General features: G+C 35.4%; 1 protein-coding gene and 1 non-coding gene across 2 annotated transcripts; one reads left to right on the forward strand and one right to left on the reverse strand.

The window, feature by feature from the left end:
- Nucleotides 1-8,397: 8,397 nt before the first annotated feature.
- On the reverse strand, nucleotides 8,398-8,471 carry TRNAV-AAC (transfer RNA valine (anticodon AAC)). Its single transcript has one exon. It is a non-coding gene; the product is annotated as a tRNA-Val (tRNA).
- A 56-nt stretch (nucleotides 8,472-8,527) lies between these two features.
- PRH75 (DEAD box RNA helicase (PRH75)) lies at nucleotides 8,528-16,770 on the forward strand. Its single transcript, XM_088984331.1, has 14 exons — nucleotides 8,528-9,269; nucleotides 9,784-9,918; nucleotides 10,007-10,147; nucleotides 10,265-10,376; nucleotides 12,401-12,471; nucleotides 12,598-12,752; nucleotides 12,844-12,955; nucleotides 13,358-13,459; nucleotides 14,170-14,230; nucleotides 14,321-14,489; nucleotides 14,569-14,665; nucleotides 14,742-14,836; nucleotides 15,681-15,814; nucleotides 16,158-16,770. Exons 1-14 carry the CDS (start codon nucleotides 8,658-8,660, stop codon nucleotides 16,379-16,381), a joined length of 2,220 nt encoding a protein of 739 aa, XP_088840457.1. The 5' UTR covers nucleotides 8,528-8,657; the 3' UTR covers nucleotides 16,382-16,770.
- The last annotated feature ends 2,696 nt before the right edge of the window (nucleotides 16,771-19,466 follow it).

Below are 19,466 nucleotides of genomic sequence, written 5' to 3' on the forward strand. Positions count from 1 at the left end.
CTACTTGTTTCCATGTAAAAGGGGTGAAAATATAATTGAAATTTTAACAGATTGAAAAACTTTTACAGGAGCAACAATTGTTAATTTTAATTTCAAAGGGTTACCAAACCAAAATACGAGTAAGAGGAAAACAAGGTAGAAGAATCCTCCATGATGAGTCCGAATCCTTAGCCTTGGGTTTCATTTGCACTTGCATCCAGGAAACGGGAGGGAAAAACCTTGTTTTATTTGCAGAGATTCAAATCAAATACGGGATATCAATGGAATTAAAATTGCAATCGATTTAATAAATTAATTAAAAATGATCAGGATATCTTATAATATTAATAAAATGAATTTGATATTGAGTATCGTGAATAAAATAATGAACTTTATGAAACTTGAACCAGTGACTCTTTGATCAAAATACATCATTCAAAATACTAAGTGTATATATCGAACTAAAAGGGGTGAATCCATACTCAATCCAATTACGAAGGAATTGCATTCCGATCAATTTAACTGGATCAAATTTGAATTTAGATATTCCCTGAAACTAAATACATGTTCTTGAATTCCTTGGTTTTAAAACATGTTTTTATCTGATTATTTCCATAAAACATGTAATTTCTATACTATAAAACTTGTTTTTGTTTTATAAACCATTATTTTGATGATTCCAAAATTATTATTATTTTTTTAAATAAAACCAACTTATTTTTTCCTTTGAAAACAAAAATAAAATTGAAGAGCATATTTTTATTTTTTTGCTGTTGTGGCAATTCCAAAAGCAAATGAAAACAAAAAGATTCATGTTCTAGAATGCCCCCTATATGTTGTTAAGGCTGCATTTGTTTGCAATACAAAACATTGAACCCAGGTGTAAATACTCCAGTTTAGATTTGTGAGTGTTTATTTGTCATACAAAAGTAAAATGATAAGAGGGGGAAATTTTTTTTTTCCTGACATTCTCTCATCTTGAGGAGAGTGCATTACTGTATCCATTCAATGAATACAAACTTATACTCTTTGGATCTCAACATAAGTAGGCTGAGAGAGAGAGACCACCATACAACTCTTTACATTGATTTTAAACAAACAAAAAGAGAACAAAATGGGTTTACAACAGTGAACCATTTTGCATTCATTAACCGAAGAAAATGTATTAATGTAAAGTGCATATTTGCGTTTGTATCACAAACAAACACAGCCTAAACTTCTGTTTCATTGTATCAGGGACTTAAAGGCAATACAATCCAGCATTTTTTTTTTTTTGTTTATTTTATGTTATTTGGAATCCAAAATAAATAAGTTTCAATTTGTTCTTTCCCTGCTACTTCTTATTTTTGTCTCACTCCTCCCTCCCAACAAACACATACACATACATACCTTTCTCCCTCTCATTGTGAAGTTGAGGAATTTGGTTCCTCGACTTCCTTCAATTCAGTCAAGTTTGAATTCGATATCATGAAGGTCCCAACAACTGGTCCAACAGCCTTTGCAATGATGCATTGGGAACATCTCCCTCCTCTATGAGAGTTATTCCCAATGCACAGCTGCAATGGTTGTTGGGACCCTTGTTGGCATCACATCCCGTCTCACCTGATTGCTTTTGGTGAACTTAAATTTGATTTAAAGTACAAGAAAGAAGATTATAACTTCAATATTAAATCAAATTGAATTATTTTTAAAATAGCATTCTAGTTCAAAATATGACCCGATTCAATTCAAATTCACATGTTTTACATCCCTAACTCTTGGAATAGTTTATAAGGCCAAAGCTTACTATTACATATCTTATCTTGATGTAACTTTGGTGAATCCGGATCTATTATACATGGTGTCTTGCACCGGTGGAACACCAGAGGAGAACTGCATACCTGAAACACACAATACAAGTACTAACATTGACCTTTTTCTCAAATTTGTTAATTAAATTAGCAACTAGAATCTCAGAATAAAGGGGATCACAGATTTCTACATTTGATGTATAAAATATACCAAGTCAAACAAATTCTGATTTAATTTATTTTATTTGGAAAAATTTAAACTCTATGGCACCAAAGTATAACCATTATGAAAAATCGCCTTCGGCGTTTAGTTCAACTTTACCATTGTTGCATCACGATTTTATATTCTAGTCTAGAGGAGACAATACATACCTCGCATCCACATCCAAAATCCAGCCCAAACTCTCATATGCCTCACTTTGATACATTCAAGACAAAAGGTCAAGCATATTACCTGTATTGTTCCTCTCAAGTGGTGCTTTTGTCGCTGGTCTGACAGTGCTCAGGCATACTTAGGATAGGTCTGATTAGCAGCCAGAATTGGGATGGTCTATTCACATTGTCTGTTTGATCTAGATAGAAATTGAAATGGAAATTGGAATCAGATAGAATGAGATTTTATTCACAAGGGAGGGGGAGGTAATGACCATTCTCTCAAATGGGGGAATGTCATTCCACCAAGAATGGGTATGATATGGAGTTCTGATTTCGTCCAACCAAACAGTTGGAATCGGAATTGATCATTCCAATTCCAAATCCAGACCCCTATTCCTGCAAATCGGAGGAAGAAGAAACCCACTCTTTCGAATTGAACACCCCCCCCCCCCCCTCTCACCTGAATTTCCCCTATGGTCAGTATTCCAATGGTAAAAACAGGAGTAGGTACAAGGATTCCCTAAGGCTGTATTTGGTTTGAAGGAAAAAGTAGGGAAAGGCAAGAAAACCTATATAAAGTTTGTAAAGGTTTCCCAAAAAGACCTTCCTTGCCAAATCACCACCACCGTCACAGCAAGCCTATGCAATTCGGTCAATGGAATGGTTCGCGGATGGCTTTAGCATCCAGAGATGATTTGTTGAAGCTTTAAAGATTAACCTACTTACACAAAGTTAGGATCATAACATTTTTACATCACTGATCTTTTTACTGGCAAGAAATTAAAAGGGACTTAACTATGCTATTTTACTCTCCAAATCAGGATCTTCACGTTAAGTTCATGCAGTGTATCTCCATCTGTACATGGCTCAGTTTGAAAAGAATAAAAATACAAATATGTATAATACAAATATATACAAAATAACATTAAAATACAAGGTTTTACACTTTTCATATTTACATTTATACTCCTTACAAACATAGCCTTAAATTCAGAGGATTTGAAATTGTACAAGGTCCCTTTGAGTTCATTCAGTTTATTAATATGTTGTGTTTTCACTTGCCAATATGATTATTGAATCAAGCTAGCCTTGACAAATCCAATCAGCTAAAGTATAAGGCTAATAAATAAAGATATGCTCATAAATAAACTAAAATAGCATTATAATACTACCTATAAAGATGCACCAATTAAAACTACAACCATCTAATTGAATTTACAACACTCATATATGATCTTTAACACTAAGCTGGCATATATATTTGTATTTACACTCTTTCCAAATCGAGTCTAATTGCATTTATCTTGACATCAACATCATGCGAGCCTTTCATTCATCCTAAGCATCGTGCTCATGTTCATCATCATTAATCGAGTCACACCGAGCAAAGTAGTCACACTTTCTTTACTTGGAATTACCTACATATGATAAAACGTGAATGGAATTTAAAATTATGATGCTGATTTCTTAACTCTTTATCTTAAGTAATAGGGTTGAATTCTTTACTTTGAAATCATTATGTTTTTAATGAGCACTAGAAAAACCAACGAGCACTAATAAATCAAAACATATATTTGAAAGAACTTGTAATGGTACCCCATACTGTAGGGTGTGTATTCAAAAATCCAATTTTGGATTTGAGATTTGATATAATCGAATCAAATTTGAATAATTCGAATATCTAATTAGTCGAATTTGAATATTACTTAACTTTATTTGATAAATATCCGAATTTGACCAATTATTTAATTATTATATACAATATATAAAATATTTAAATGTTTTATATAATTTATATATAGTAATTAAATTATATATTTATATACTTTATATAAATAAAATATTTATTTTATATATTTATTATTTACCTAAAATAATTAATTGGTCAAATTCAAATCGAATTCAAATTTGAATGTTTATTTTCAATATCCATCGGATATCAAATTGAATTCGGATATTGCCTGATTCAATTCAAATTCGATCCGTTTTAGGGTTGTCAATGGTCCGGGTTTGGTTCAGGACAGGGAAGAATCATTCCGAATCGACTGCTAAAACCGATAGTACCAGAACTGAATTAGACTTGATCGATTCTATTATTTCACAACCGGTATCAAACCGATGGGCCAGTCAAAACAATTGGGTCTAACCCGATTGGACCCGATTAAATAAAAATCCATACTTAAGATGGTAAAACTTGTAGTTGTTGATAAAATATTCTATATTAATTAATTAATTAATATTACTAATGAATACAACAGAAAAAAAAAAAGACTTGCTTGATGCTAATTTGATAAGAAAATAACATTTTGTTCAATAACTTGTTATCAGTACGATATTTGTAAAAAAACACTTGTTATACTTATATAATCTTGCTAAAAATCAATTTGCAAATAGCCTGCAATCCTATATAATTCCAGTTTAACCTTATTAAAAACAAAATAATAGCAATTAAATTGAAGCTAATGGGAAAAAACTAAGAAAACATGCATATATCAGTGATCTTGAAATCAAACTGCCTTTTCATTCAAGAATTGAAATATCCATCAATTAAGTTAGAGTCCACTTACTAGCTGTCCATTTATCTGGTACTCCCAATCTGAGGTTCACATGGGTGGTTAAACTGTGATAAACTTTTTTTATTCTACCCCATCTTCTCTTTTTCTTTGTCCATGGTAGAGCTTGGTGTATAGGAGACGATGGTGACTGAGAATTGGTGAGACGTGGAGACGACGATGAGAAACTTTCTCAGAAAAAGAGAAAGCGAATAGTAGAACTTTAGAAGCTAAAGCCTCAAGCGGCAAAAGCAAAACGAAAGGGTAAAGGCCAAAAGGTTTTGAGCTCGAGGGTTTTAGATGTTAAAAGTAAAATTACAATTTTAGGCATACCTATAACTCTAAAACATGTATATATAATTGGTTCGAGACAGTCAAAGCTGATCCCAAACCGATATTAATGGGACACATAAAATAAAACCAGAACCGATCTATCAGAATAAATCATAGAACCATAATCGATAAATACGATTCGGATGGTTCGGGTCAATCAAATAGGCTTGGTACCCCTACTAGACTGTCATTCTTAACCCTTGTAATGGTACCCCATACTTAGGTTGTCGATCTTAACCCGTACCCTTGTCAGCTTGGCTTGGTACCCCGTACTAGACTTTCAAGGTTACTACCCCTTCCCTTGTCGGAACACATGTACCATCTTTTGCCAATCTTTTTTTTACTTTCTATTTTCTTAATATCACTTGCCAACCTGATTATGCCCTGTTTAGTTTGCAGGAATATGGGTCTAGAATCAAAGTCGGAATAGGCTATTTCGATTTCAACTGTTTGGTTGGGTGGAATCGGGATATCATTTCCATTCCTATAGAAATGCATTCCTGTTAATTTTAATTCTCATTCACATTTCTATCTGAATCAAACAAACTATTGGAGTAGACCATTCCGAATGATTCTGATTTCAGTTTCAATTGCAAACCAAACAGGACCTAAGTATATTTTTCATAAAACAATAGCAAGTTATTGTTAATAAAATGGATTTGTTAACTTTTCGATGGTGATCAGAACTTATTGGAATCGGAATGGGTTATTCCAAATCCAACCATTTGGTTGGACGGAATCAGAATCCCATTCTCATTCCTTCTGGAACGGCATTCCCCCATTTGAGGGAATGACCATTCCTTGCTCCTCACTTGGGAATGAAATCCCATCATTGCTGATTTCAATTCCCATTCCCATTTTTGTATGAACCAAACAAACTATGGGAATAGGGCATTCCGATTCCGATTGAAATTCCAAACCAAATAGACCCTTAAACATTTTTAGGGTTCATTTGGTTCATAATTGGAATCCGAATCTCTTGAAATTGAAATCAGAATGGTCTACTTCCATAGTTTGTTTGGTTCAGACAGGAACTATAATGAAAAATGGAGTTAATTAGAATAGGATTTCATTCCCAAGGGAGAGGGAGGAAATGACCATTCCCTCAAATATGGGAATGTCATTCCATCGGGAATGAAATGGGATTCCAATTCCGTCCAGCCAAACTGTTGGAATCAGAATGGCTCATTCCAATTGTGATTTCAGACCCATTCTCATAAGCCAAACAGGCCCTTAATTGTCATGAGGATTCCCTAATGGTCATATGTGGCCTAAGCTTAAGCAACCCGAAACTTATGATAAATATTGGGATGAGAATTCCACCCCTAAAAAGTTTACGTGAATAACCAATATCCCTGAATTTAAGCCCTTTTTTTTTAAAGTTTAAAACCTTTTTTTGACTTTTTTTTCCTTACAAAACCATCACCATCTCAAAATACTTGAAATGTCGGTGCCATGGAACTTTAGGAATGACACAACATTTTCCAAATTTAGGAATGCCATGGAACTTTACGTTGAAGAACACCCCCTCTCACATATGATTGACATAACTCTAGGAACTTTAGTATAGTCAAATAAACACATTTTGACTATCCTTTAAGAACTTTAGGATTGCCAAAGTGGAAGCCAGTCTCAACCCATTCTTACATTATTTCCATGGAGGACAATTACAACCAAATAGGTGGTTCAACTGTAATACCAAAGAATCAAAGAATGGTAAGGATCCCAAGTTTTTTACCACCAAGCTTAGAAATCTACAACATGGTATATATATAGTAGTGATAAACCAGGTTTAGATACTTAAATGTGACTAGAATATCAAAGGGTTTTGAAGGGTAGCTAAGCTGGATAGAGGGTTTTATAGGGTTAAACACTTCTACCTTATGATGAAAATTAATGTAGAACGATGGGTTAAACACCTCAAACTTAGGGTTAAACAACATCATTTTCTAATATAGAGGGGTTTGAAGGTTTAAACACCCATATACCTTAGGATGGGAAATGCGTTAAACAACCATTTTTCTGATACAAAAGAAACATAGCCTAGGATTGGTATGTAGAATAAGGGGTTTAGGCTCAAACACTTACAATTTTTTAATGCAGAAGAAATGTAGTCTTTCTGGTTTGCCATTGATTTAGAAGCCCTTATCACAGCCTTCAGCCCAAGATCACATTTTATGTACGTGTGTGAGGGCCGGGGGGTGGGGGTGTTTAGGCGTATTTTATTTTAATATAAAAAGAAGTTAAATCCTTAAAATAAGGAATGCCAAATGCAACCTGATTCGATCTAGGCATCATATAAATAAGAGAGGGGGTGTAGGTGCAAATGCATTGGATCCTGATCCTAATCCGATCCTGTTTGGTCAAATTCATATCACTTTGGATCTTTGGATCGGATAATAGTATCTGACTAGAAATCGGAACGGGTAAAAGGATCACTCCCATATCTGATTTGAGAAGATTCGATCCGATATATGTTATATATTTATTTATAAATATATTATTTATATTGCATTTTTATAAATTTATTATATTATTTGTTTTTTATAAAAAACATGTATATATATGATGGAAATAATTCAAAATACTTGTATTTTTTGTTTTTTTTATTTAAATTGGTATGTTTTATTTTTATTTTAATAATTTATTAGTTTTTAAAGAAAACAAGTCAGATCGGATCAGATCCGAAGATCTGACTTATATATAGGATTCAAATTCAGATTAAGGCCTATCAGATCCGATCGGGTCAGATTTGCCATGAATAATGTCAGATCAAATTTGGATATACCCTTATTTGAATACAATCAAATCCGTTTGCATCCCTATGCAACGATGACAAAAAGTGTAAAAGCTAAATACTTTTTCTAAGGCATTATGTTCAATGTAAAATTTAGGGTTCATTTGGTTCATAGTGGAATTGGAACCAAAATTCATTGGAATTGGAATTAGAATGGTCTATTTGTATATTTTGTTTGGTTCATATAAGAATGAAAACGAGAATTGAAATCAACATGAATGGGATTTCATTCCCAAAGAAAGGGGAGGGAATGACCATTCCCTCAAAAGGGGAATGCCATTCCACCAGGAATGAGAATGGGATTTTGATTTTGTCCAACCCAACAGTTGGAATTGAAATAACCTATTCCATTCCGGTTCCAATTCCACACCTTATTCCCGCAAACCAAATAGGCCATAGTGTTTTATTGTTTTTATTAAAGGGCAATCTTGGCATTTAAAAATATTGGGATGATAACATCAACTTTCGTTAACATTTTAATGTCTAGTTAAGAGGAAGGGGTGTAGATACAAGGATGTTGAAAAAGCAGGGGATATAGTGAAGTTAGGCAGAATAAAAAATTTCATAAACTTGGCGTCGCCCGGACTCGAACCGGAGACCTTCAGTGTGTTAGACTGACGTGATAACCAACTACACCACGACACCTTGATGCCTTCGATATGCTAGGTTTATTTACTTGCTACTACAACAAAAGGTTCCACCATCCTATAAAACCCAAACCCTAACACTTCCCGCTCCCTCTTTCTCTCCTGCAACTGCGCCATTCTGGACATACCCTCTATAGCAGGAGAGTTGTTTCTGTTCTTGTGAGTTTAAACTCTATTATTCGTCATGCCTTCACTTCCAATTGCAGAATCGTTCTTCTCCGAAGAACCAAAAGACAAGAAACAGAAGAAGAAGGAGAAGATGGCAGCGAAGAACGCTACCCTCCTCGAAACCCCAAATTCCAAATCAATCGAGAAGAAAAAAAGCAAGGAGAAAACTCATAAGAAGATCAATTCTAATCCACCCGACTCCGAAGAAGAAGAATTGAACAGTGATGATTCACAACAGAGCTGGTTGGAGAAGAAGAAACACAAGAAAAAAAGCAGCGAACAGAAGGATAAAAAGAAGAAGAGAAAGGCTGTTGAAGTAGCGGATGGGGAGGAGGAGAAGAGCGAGACCAGCTCTGAACTGGTCGAACCGTTGGGTTCGCAGCCTGTGGCAGTCAATGGTTCCTCAAAGAAGAAGCCTAGACTGGTTGAGAACACCGACGATGAGGGAGGGGAGGCAGATGCTGACGGAAAAGCAAACCCTAACGCGGTTTCAAATTTCAGAATTTCCAAGGCTTTGAGGGAGCAGTTGAAGTCAAAAGGGATCGAATCCCTCTTCCCTATCCAGGCGATGACATTCGATACCATTGTTGATGGTTCTGATATGGTCGGTCGGGCTCGCACTGGTCAGGTAAGCTAATCATTTCAAACCTTTGTGCTTTTCAAGGTAGAAATTTATAAAAGGTGTTAATTTCAACTGCCTAAATAAAACCTCCCATAATTGTTACTATCTTCCCAAAACGCAATATGTCGGATGGTTGAGACCATTATATGATGACTATAAGGCTATGCCCAATCTCATTCAATTAAAAGAGACATTCCTTGGAATAATTTCTGTGAATGTGACATTTGGAATTATAATTAGTAGTTACAATTTCCTTGAGACATGAGAAAATTTGCAGCTTTCTGCAACATTTTAATACCTTAAACCGTTTTTCTTCAGCGAACTGCACTTCCAGGTTCCCAATTTTAATCCACACGCTCATACGTGAAGCTGAATCTTGTAATAGATTAGTCCTGGCTTGATGCGATGTTCTAATTTATTGTTTTATATTGATTATTCATCAATTAATCTATTCATGTTTTATTTTTGTCTTGCACTGAAGATAATAGTTTCTCTGAATTTGATTTTGGAACTATTATAGGGAAAAACCCTGGCATTTGTTCTTCCCATATTAGAGTCTTTAACAAATGGACCTACAAAAGCATCAAGGAAGACAGGATATGGAAGGGCACCGAGTGTCCTGGTTCTTCTGCCAACAAGGGAGTTGGCCAAACAGGTACCACCATTACTATGCTTGGAAGGGTTGTGATAATCTGGGAAAATGGAATATTTCTTTATGTGCTTGACCTGCCTTCTGATTTCAGGTCCATGAAGATTTCGAAGTTTATGGTGGGGCAGTGGGATTAACTTCATGCTGCTTATACGGGGGAGCTCCTTATCAATCTCAAGAGATTAAACTGAGAAGAGGGGTTGATATAGTTATTGGAACTCCTGGGCGTGTCAAGGTATTTTATTTATCTAGTGTCAAAAAGGTTCTGTTAAGGCTATTTAAGGCATAACTCACAAGATTTTTTGTTTATTTAGTTGTCCTACATTCTAATCTCCACAAACTTATTGTGTAGGATCATATAGAGAGGGGAAATATTGACTTAACTGAATTAAAATTTCGTGTCCTTGATGAGGCTGATGAGATGCTGAGGATGGGTTTTGTTGAAGATGTTGAACTTATTCTAGGTACATTTTTTGCCATATTAACAATTGCAATTCCTATGTGGCTTTCTTCCAGCACAAGTTGTATAATGTTCTACATATTCATGATTAAAATCTAGCATGATGTGGTTTCAGTAGCAATCTAGCATGATTCTGTTTAAGTTGCTTTGCTATGGAACAATTTTCTATGTCCTTATTTTCTTTTCCTTGGGCATACGATTGTCTGGAGTCACAGATTAACTCAACCATCTTTCTCACTTTCCAAATCTCTGGCATTGACTCCTATATTCCGCATAAATTTTGTACTTAAAGCATTCATATTCATGCATTAATGCCTATATATATAAGGCTATTATTCAGATTCAAATTTGTCTAGTTGACATCCTCAAATGCCATTAAATCCTGCTAATTACTATAACCCATGTGTTTTTGGTATAAAACTATAAGTAAGAAGATTTAAATGTTGGTCTTTAGGTTGAAAAACAACAGATCCACCACTATACCATGCTTTAATTACTTGTCAAAAGTAACTATGCCATTTCCTTTCGAAAAGCTATCATTGAACTTCAGAAATCTGCCGCAGCACTTGCCAATCTCCTTAAATGTTAAAATGCTTTAGGAAAGCAGTGGAATGTCTTCCACTCTGATCCACACTGGACATTTTCTTCTGCCTGCAAATATCCCTTCAACCGTTGGGAACCACCAATCCAACCTCAAGTCAAACTCTCTTCTCTTCAAATTTTTTGTTTCCAAAATCCACTCTGCATACTGTCAAATTTGTAACATGAATAGAAGAAGTCCTTGTTCAACTTTCTTACTCCCATTACCTTCTTCTTCGCCCATTCCATCACTGCTCGTGCTTCTATTTTCTCCACTTCCATTTCCTTTCCCACAACTCTGCCTACCAGGCGCACATGCAGTACTCTTATTCTTTCCACCACCTTCCCTACCCTCCTAGCATCAACGACGCCTCCTTCACATCTCTGAGAGATAAGCTCCTAATCACTACCATCTCAATACCTTATACACACTTGCTATCGTTTACTATATAAATATGCAATAGTATGCTTATCTGAATCATATGCATCACAGAAATATTTATCTATTGGTTAAAATGCTTTTTGTATAATATAATTGGATGTTTTATGTGTGTTTAATCTATTTAACAGTATAATAATAACAGACGACAATGAGGCACTTTACAAGTTAAGAAAATATTTGAGTAATGTCATGTTTTCTTCTATGTTCTTTATATTTTCTTAAGCTAAATAAATGGTTGGGGGAAAAATAAACTGGTTCCTAGCATATTTGGTGGACTATGTGCAGCATTTGATTTTGAGGGGGTGGGAGGACTGGGGTGTTAAGTCCATATTGGCAATCTGTTTATGAGCTTCACTGCATTGGGTAAAGAAAGCTCATTATGATCTAAATTACTATGTATCTTAAAAGGCCTCAAATGAGATTATTCTTCAGAATAGAATGGACCAGTGACAAAGGGTACTGCCAAGTGGTGATTATTTGGATATTATTAGCAAAAAAAGGCCCTTGTTTCATATGACCATTGTAAACAATGGTTCCTTTGCTTTAATGAAGAGAGGCAAAGGAAGATGCTCTAGTTTCCCTTCTGAAAATCTTGTTAGCATAGATTCCTATCCTAGATTAGAAAACGCCTTGACTGGTTCTTTGGTTGGGGGAAGGGTATGGAGGCCAGACCTTGTTTTGTGGGCTCCAGTCGCAGGCGTTAGATAGGAATCCTGAGTATTTTCTTTGCTTTGGTCTCTTTTTTGGCCTATAAATAAAAAACTGTTTAACCAGCTTCCGTTTTGCTGTGCTGCTATTAGGAAATCCTTTTAAGAGGGGTTCTCTCTCTATATGGTTTATGAAAAATTTACTGCTCATTATTGACTAAAATATTGACTACCTTGGTGAAGCTTTGGTGTCAAATAGCTAGAAAATGGCGTGATTAATTTCATTTCAGAATGATGATATTGCATCACTATTAGGGAACCATTGAGAAGGGTTAACCATTCCAACCTTGGACATTGCAGGGAATGTGAAGGATGCAAGCAAAGTTCAGACACTTCTTTTCAGTGCTACATTGCCTGTTTGGGTGAAGCAGGTTCGTCCCTAAACCACTCTTGTTGGATTTGCTTTTATGATATGTATTTGAAGTTTATATTTCCCTAAACATTCTCTAAAGAGAGGGAAAGAAAGGCTGTCTGATTCCTGTTTTATTAATTGCCAGATTGCTTCTAGATTTCTAAAGCCAGATAAGAAAACAGCAGATCTTGTTGGCAATGAAAAAATGAAGGCTAGTGCCAATGTTAGACATATAGTTCTCCCCTGTTCTGGTTCTGCCAGATCTCAGGTTATTCCAGATATTATTCGCTGTTATAGCAGGTCTGTTTATTTCTAATGTGCTGATCACAATCTTTTTTATTATTCTCTAGTATGTCTTGTAACTTGAGTTTTCTCTTATCTACTGATTCAGTGGGGGTCGCACAATTATTTTCACTGAGACAAAGGATTCTGCTTCTGAACTTGCTGGGTTACTTCCGGGAGCAAGAGCTTTGCATGGGGACATACAACAGTCCCAACGTGAGGTAAGTTACTTATCATCATCATCATCATCATCATCATCCAGGCCTTCCCCCAAGTAATAACTATATAGGGTCAGTACATGGCTCCTATTTTTCCAGTCCGTTTTGTTTAATCCCATAACTATATAGGGTCAGTATATTCCTTTGCCCTTCTAGCCCCTTCAACTTAAGGTAAGTTACTTCTGATGGAAAAATATGCTGACCTTTCAATCTTCAAAATATATCCAGTTGATTCACCAAAAAATAACTTAAGGTAATCAGTATCTGTTTTTATAGAACTGTCTAGTTTCCATTCTAACATCCCATTCAGCTTTCTGATCAAAGATGTTGGACTACCCTGTTATGATTTCCTTTTTTTATTGTTCAAAAATTTATTTACTCTTGGGCTTTGATGATCTCTTTTAGGTCACACTTTCTGGTTTCAGATCTGGAAAGTTTATGATATTGGTAGCCACAAATGTTGCAGCACGTGGTTTAGATATCAATGATGTACAGTTGATCATTCAGGTTGGCATATCTTCTCTTTTCTATATTTTGTTGGATCAGTGTTTTAAAAGGCGTGGGAGGTGTACGCCTGGAGGCGTGCTTCCAGGCGAGGCGCTCCCAAAACGCCCTGAGGCATATGTCAGAGGTGCTGACCTCTGAGGCATATGCCTCAGGTGCAAGAGGCGTACGCCTCATGCGCTTTTTTCATGAGGCATGCTAGAGGTGTGCGCCTTATGCACCTCATGCACATCTTATATAAAAAGACAGAAAAAAAGAAAGAAAAAAAAGGAAAGGAATGGATAAGAAAGGGAAGGGAAAGAAAAAGAAAGAGAAGAAAAAGACAAAATGAAAGAAAAGAAAAGGAAAGGGAAGGGAAGAAAAGATAAGGGGAAAGAAAGTGGTTTGCCCCTTTCTCCTTTGGCTGGGGGGCTTTGCCCCCCAGACCCCCTGCTTCCTTTCAACAAATGTTATGCATCTTTGTTCTTAATATAAAATATTTTTATTAAAAATAAAGAAAAAATGAGAGCCCCCCTTCCTCTTCATCCTCCTCCTAATCTTCCTCTTAAGGAGGCTTATGCCTCATTGTATTTGGGAGGCTTACACCTGTTGCGTTCTGAACTATGCCTCACGCCTCTAGGTAGTGGAATGCCTTGTGTCATGCCTCCGTGTTTTAAAACATTGTGTTGGATTATATTTATCTCAGTTATCTTTACTGGTTATGAATTTTCCAGTGTGAGCCCCCTCGAGATGTAGAAGCATATATCCATCGATCTGGTCGCACAGGGAGAGCAGGTAATTTCCCTGTCATTTTTAATGTTCACTTTGGGTTTTGGGCATTGGATTTTTATGAGCTGTTGACATGTTGGTCATGGACTTCTATAGGAAATACCGGGGTTGCTGTTATGCTTTATGATCCTAGGAGGTCAAACATTTCTAAGATAGAGAGAGAATCAGGGGTGAAATTTGAGCACATTTCTGCTCCCCAGCCAGCTGATGTTGCCAAGGCTGCTGGTTTAGAAGCAGCTGAAACAATTGCTCGAGTCTCGGATAGGTATTTCTTCATCTTGTACGTTATCTTCAATATGTTTTTGTTAATTCCGTCTCTACATATTGAATATCTTGTTGTATAGTGTAATTCCTGCATTCAAGTCGGCAGCAGAGGAACTTCTGAGTACATCTGGTCTCTCAGCAGCAGAATTACTTGCAAAAGCACTTGCTAAGGCAGCTGTATGTCGTTGTATTTCCTCCAGTTTTCAATTATTAATTCTGTTGGTTGAGATACTGATCTGACCACTTTACACAGGGTTATACTGAAATAAAGAGTAGGTCACTTCTTACATCTATGGAGAACTATGCTACTATACTGCTTGAGACTGGACAAACCTTCTACTCACCATCGTGAGTTTTTTGAAATTTTACCCTTTAATATTCATGTTGCATTTCTTAGTTTTTACGTATTCTATTCTGATACTATTATTAGAATAAATTTCACAAACATCCATTCAGGTTTGCAAGAAATCTCAAAATCTCCCATAGTGTTTCTTATATAACTATAATTCACTGAAGAATGAGGTACTCCTTTCTTCAGGATCCATTGCTTTTAGGCACAGATTTTTATCACTCTTAGCTGACAAATAACATCAATTGCCATTTAAGATGCATATCTCAAGTGCACCCTGGCAGGGGTATTTTTAAGAACACATTTGTGAAAACGCATTTAATGGTCTTGTCATTCAAAAGCTTCTTAAGAGAAGATTGAGTGACGTGAACATCTATGTCATTAGAAAGGTCATTCATAGACCCTTTCAGACAGAGGCCCATAAAATTTATCCCTTGTGGATACTCAGATGATTGGTTTCACTCTTTAACTAGGACCAACCAATTAGTGGGCCATACCTGTGATAGTAGGATTTCAGGGTAATTCAATGTTTGGAACCATTGGATTGGCAATATTTTTGTAACCATTGGATTTCTTTTGACGAGTTAAACCTCACGGTATGCCAAAGTCAAGACATAAGCGATAGTAAATATCTGAGCTAGTCTATCTATTGCCATATAGCTTATTTATGTTATTGCAAGAATGTGCTCAAGTATGTAAGAATGCTCAAGTATGGTGTGGTCTTAAATACTGTTGCAATTACAACTAGAGAAAAGAAACTATCCTGTGTTTCTTGTACTTACTGGCTGCTAAAAAATTGCTGAATTATGTACTGATTCTATACCTTTTTGAATTTTATATCAGGTTTGCTTATAGTGTCTTGAGGAGGTTCTTACCTGAGGAAAAGGTTGAGACAGTGAAGGGGCTTACCCTTACAGCTGATGGGAATGGTGCAGTGTTTGATGTGCCATCTGAAGATTTGGACACATTTATTGCAGGTATATTTTCTTATTAAGATCAATGAAGAATATTTGCTAGAGTTAACCCAAAACTGTTGGTCGTTTCTTTTATGTTCCTTTCATGGCGGTTAAAGTCTGGGTATTAACAGTGTTGGTTTAAGGTATTAAATTTTTGGTAAAATGGTTGAGCACTTGTAACTACAAGCATGGGTGAAATTAGCTCTTTTCTGGATTTTACCTCAGTTTGGCTCGACGATTAGAGTCTTGTCCTTGCTTTACCTTCACCATTTTATATTGGTTCTTTTTATGTGCTAGAATGCTTGATCCTTAATTATTGTTTGATAGTTGGTGCCACACTTAGTGACGAACATATTTCTTGCAGGTCAAGAAAGTGCAGCAAATGTGAGCATTGAGGTGGTGAAAGCATTGCCACGCTTACAAGAAAGAGACCTGTCAAGAGGACGATTTGGTGGTGGTGGTGGTGGTTTCTCTGATAGGAGAGGTGGTGGTGGAAGAGGAGCCAGCAGGGGAAATGGTAGATTTTCCAATGGTTTCAATGGTCGCAGAGGAGCTAGCAATGGAAACAAGTGGGGGAGGAGGAGCTAGGTTGGAAACTGGCAATAAGTGGGAACGTTAACAGGTGCTGTCAGAGATTTCAAAGGAACATTAGAAACTGATTTGCGTTAAGGTAGCTAGGTTACAGGAACAGGAGAGAGTAAGACCGCAATTGGAAACTGTTCATTCAAGTCAGTCGGGCCCATATTCAAGTTGAAAATCATTCTGATGAAATTTATTACAGTATAGTCTGTTCTTTAAAGTTTTGGTCGTATCCTATTTTTACCAGGATTTTTTTCCTCATCCTGGTTCTTTTCTTCCAATTCTATTAGAAGTTTGCCTTTTTTGTACTGTAGGACCAATCACCTGGTGTTCTGATTGGTTAACTCTTCAGGTGCTGTAAGACTTGATTTACAAAAAAAATTGTCAAGTTCACAAAATTAGTAGTGTTGTTTGAAAAGGTAATGTCATGTCAGGGTATATAAAATCGCCACAAAAAGGATAGAGGGCTTAAGGGTGTCGCACCTGCACTGTCCCATGTCGAATCCGGATCACCCCGATGCGATAATAGGATCCAATCATAAATAGGATTGGATTTGATTTGATATATAATATATATAATACATATATATGTTATATATTTATTTATAACGTATTTTTGTAAATTTGTTATATTATATATATATATATGATGAAAATAATTAAAAAATATTTATATTTTTTGTTTTTTGTTTTATTTAAATTGGTATATTTTATTTTTCCTTTAACAATTTATTAATTTTTCAAAAAAACAAAGCAGATTGGAACAGATCTGAATATCCGACTTACTGATTGGATTTGAATTCAGATCCAGGCCTATCAAATCTGGTCTGATCTTTGGATTGGATTAGATATGCAATGAACAGTTTTGGATCTGATTCAGATATACCCTGATTTGTGATCTGATCTGTTTGCATGCCTAGAAAGTTGGCCAATTGAATTTTGATTCCCATTGATTAAGATATCCATGGTATGTGGGTATGGGTGTCAATTGGACTGGATTTGGTCCAATTTGCTCCAGTCCAATGAATATTTTGGACTATTTTGTATTGGTCCAGAGACTGTTCAATCTGTTCAAATTTCTGTTAATTTAGATTGATTTCAACTCAAACCTGGTCCATTGACAATTATGTTCTTATCTTCTATCAATGGACCAGATATTGGCTCAATCCAATATAAATTCATTATGGACGGATCGGGTCTAATCCAATATATTATATTGGTCTGTTCAGTTTGTCTAAATTCAATGTCTTATTGGTCCGTCTAATCTGTCCAAATGTATTTTGATTTGGACGGAATCCAACCCAAAACCGGTCCATTGACACCCCTATATGTGGGTTTTATGGAAAACTTATTTTTCCTGGGGATCATTTATGAGTATGTGTACCCATCTCCTAAATAAGTTACTAACATTTTGATGAAACAAAATTTTTAATAATGGCTTTTCATCCTAAAATGGTCATTATCTTGTTTATCTAAAAAATAAAAGATGTATAAATGTATTTACTAGGAAAGTATTTAATTATTCTTTTTAATAATGATTTTTCATAACTAAAGTAATTATTATCTTGTTTACATAGTAAATAAAAGATATAAATGCGTTTACCGGACTAGGTAATTTTCTGAAAATGGAGTGTGCCAAAACTAAAGCTACACCTACTTCATAGAGAATAGCATTTGCATTATCTGTATGCCCGATTTGTAAGACAGCGTAACTTATGGTCCATCACTACATCTTTCATCATCATCATCCAGCACCATGGGTATTATCATGATGACATGATCTACTTCCCTCTGTTTCGTTCCCGTCTTGATGCATCTCCCATGGACACCATGCCTATCCATGACTGCAACTTGTATCAATTTGCAATTGGATTTGCCGGATTGAATCGAGGTTCGGATTAGGGATGAAAAATATGAAATCAAACTTTCGGTTGGGTAAAAGATGAGGTCTTGGGCAATATATGGCCCAACCCTAACTTGACCTATCATCATATTTGTATGCATTTATATCATATGAATACTCAAGTATGTATATGCGAAACTATTCATTTGAAATGTATGCATTTATAATTTTATATACGACAATTTTAAATTACTCAAAACTAGTGAGATGTTTTCTAAAAAAACAAAACGCATAAACTTTTTAATAGGACATAAATATAATATTCCTGAAATACCATAATTTTGTCATTTTCTATATATTGTAATAATACTTGTGACTTAAACCTTGACTTACTAACATTAAATCTAAGAAAAAGAATAAGATTTAGCAAAAGAAGGAAATCAGACCAACCTGAACAGCTGTAACTCAATTGGAAGACTAGGTTTGTAAATCCGATTGGATGTATATACATTTAAGGCCCCATTCTCTTTTTAGTAAGTTATTTATCCTGGTAAATGAATTTACCTAGGTAAGTGTTTCTTATCCAGAAAAGATTTATCCAGGTAAGTGCATTTACCCATATTCTTCTATTTCCCATGTAAATAAGGCAAAGACCATTTTAGTCATAAAAATTCATTATTACAGGGGGTATTTTTGTCCCATTCAAGTGTTGTCAGCTTTCTCACAAGGTGGAAAAGTTATTTATCCACCTAAGAGATGGGTATCACTTATCTGGGTAAGTGATACCCAGGAAAATAAACTTTCCCTGGTCCCACATAAATCTGAAAAAAGAATATGGGATTCTTGGTCAATGGGAATCAAAATACCATTGACCAACTTGCCCCCCTCTCAAAATCCACAAAAAGAATGCCTCCTAAGTTCAATTTGATAATGAAAACCTCCCATTGGAATTCCATTTGAACTCCGATTGGATGCATGAAAAATCAATCTAAGTTCAAGTTCAACTGGATGCATCTGATTTTGGATTTCACTTGAGTTTGAAAATATAATAAAAAAAAGGGTAAAATATAAAATCCTCCCTTGAAGTTTCATTTTAACAAAAACCTCTACTGTAGTTTTGAAAAATCTTGCAGTTAACTCTCTTCCATCATTGTTTGAGTTCATTATTAAGAAAAAATATATTGTTGTCTCCAAAACAGAAACTTTAAAGTAATAAAATTGCCCTTATTATTTGTTAGGAAATCTCTTAAT

This window comes from Nelumbo lutea, chromosome 4, assembly GCF_056320005.1.
Source record: "Nelumbo lutea isolate HS-2025 chromosome 4, American lotus-T2T, whole genome shotgun sequence".
Classification (NCBI taxonomy): domain Eukaryota; kingdom Viridiplantae; phylum Streptophyta; class Magnoliopsida; order Proteales; family Nelumbonaceae; genus Nelumbo; species Nelumbo lutea.

Bases quoted from the DNA above. Each gene is read 5' to 3' on its own strand.
- PRH75 (XM_088984331.1), top strand. From the start codon at position 8,658: ATGCCTTCACTTCCAATTGCAGAATCGTTCTTCTCCGAAGAACCAAAA. The intron at 9,270-9,783 runs GTAAGCTAATCA...GAACTATTATAG, and splicing joins GTCGGGCTCGCACTGGTCAG to GGAAAAACCCTGGCATTTGT. The intron at 15,815-16,157 runs GTATATTTTCTT...TATTTCTTGCAG, and splicing joins TTTGGACACATTTATTGCAG to GTCAAGAAAGTGCAGCAAAT.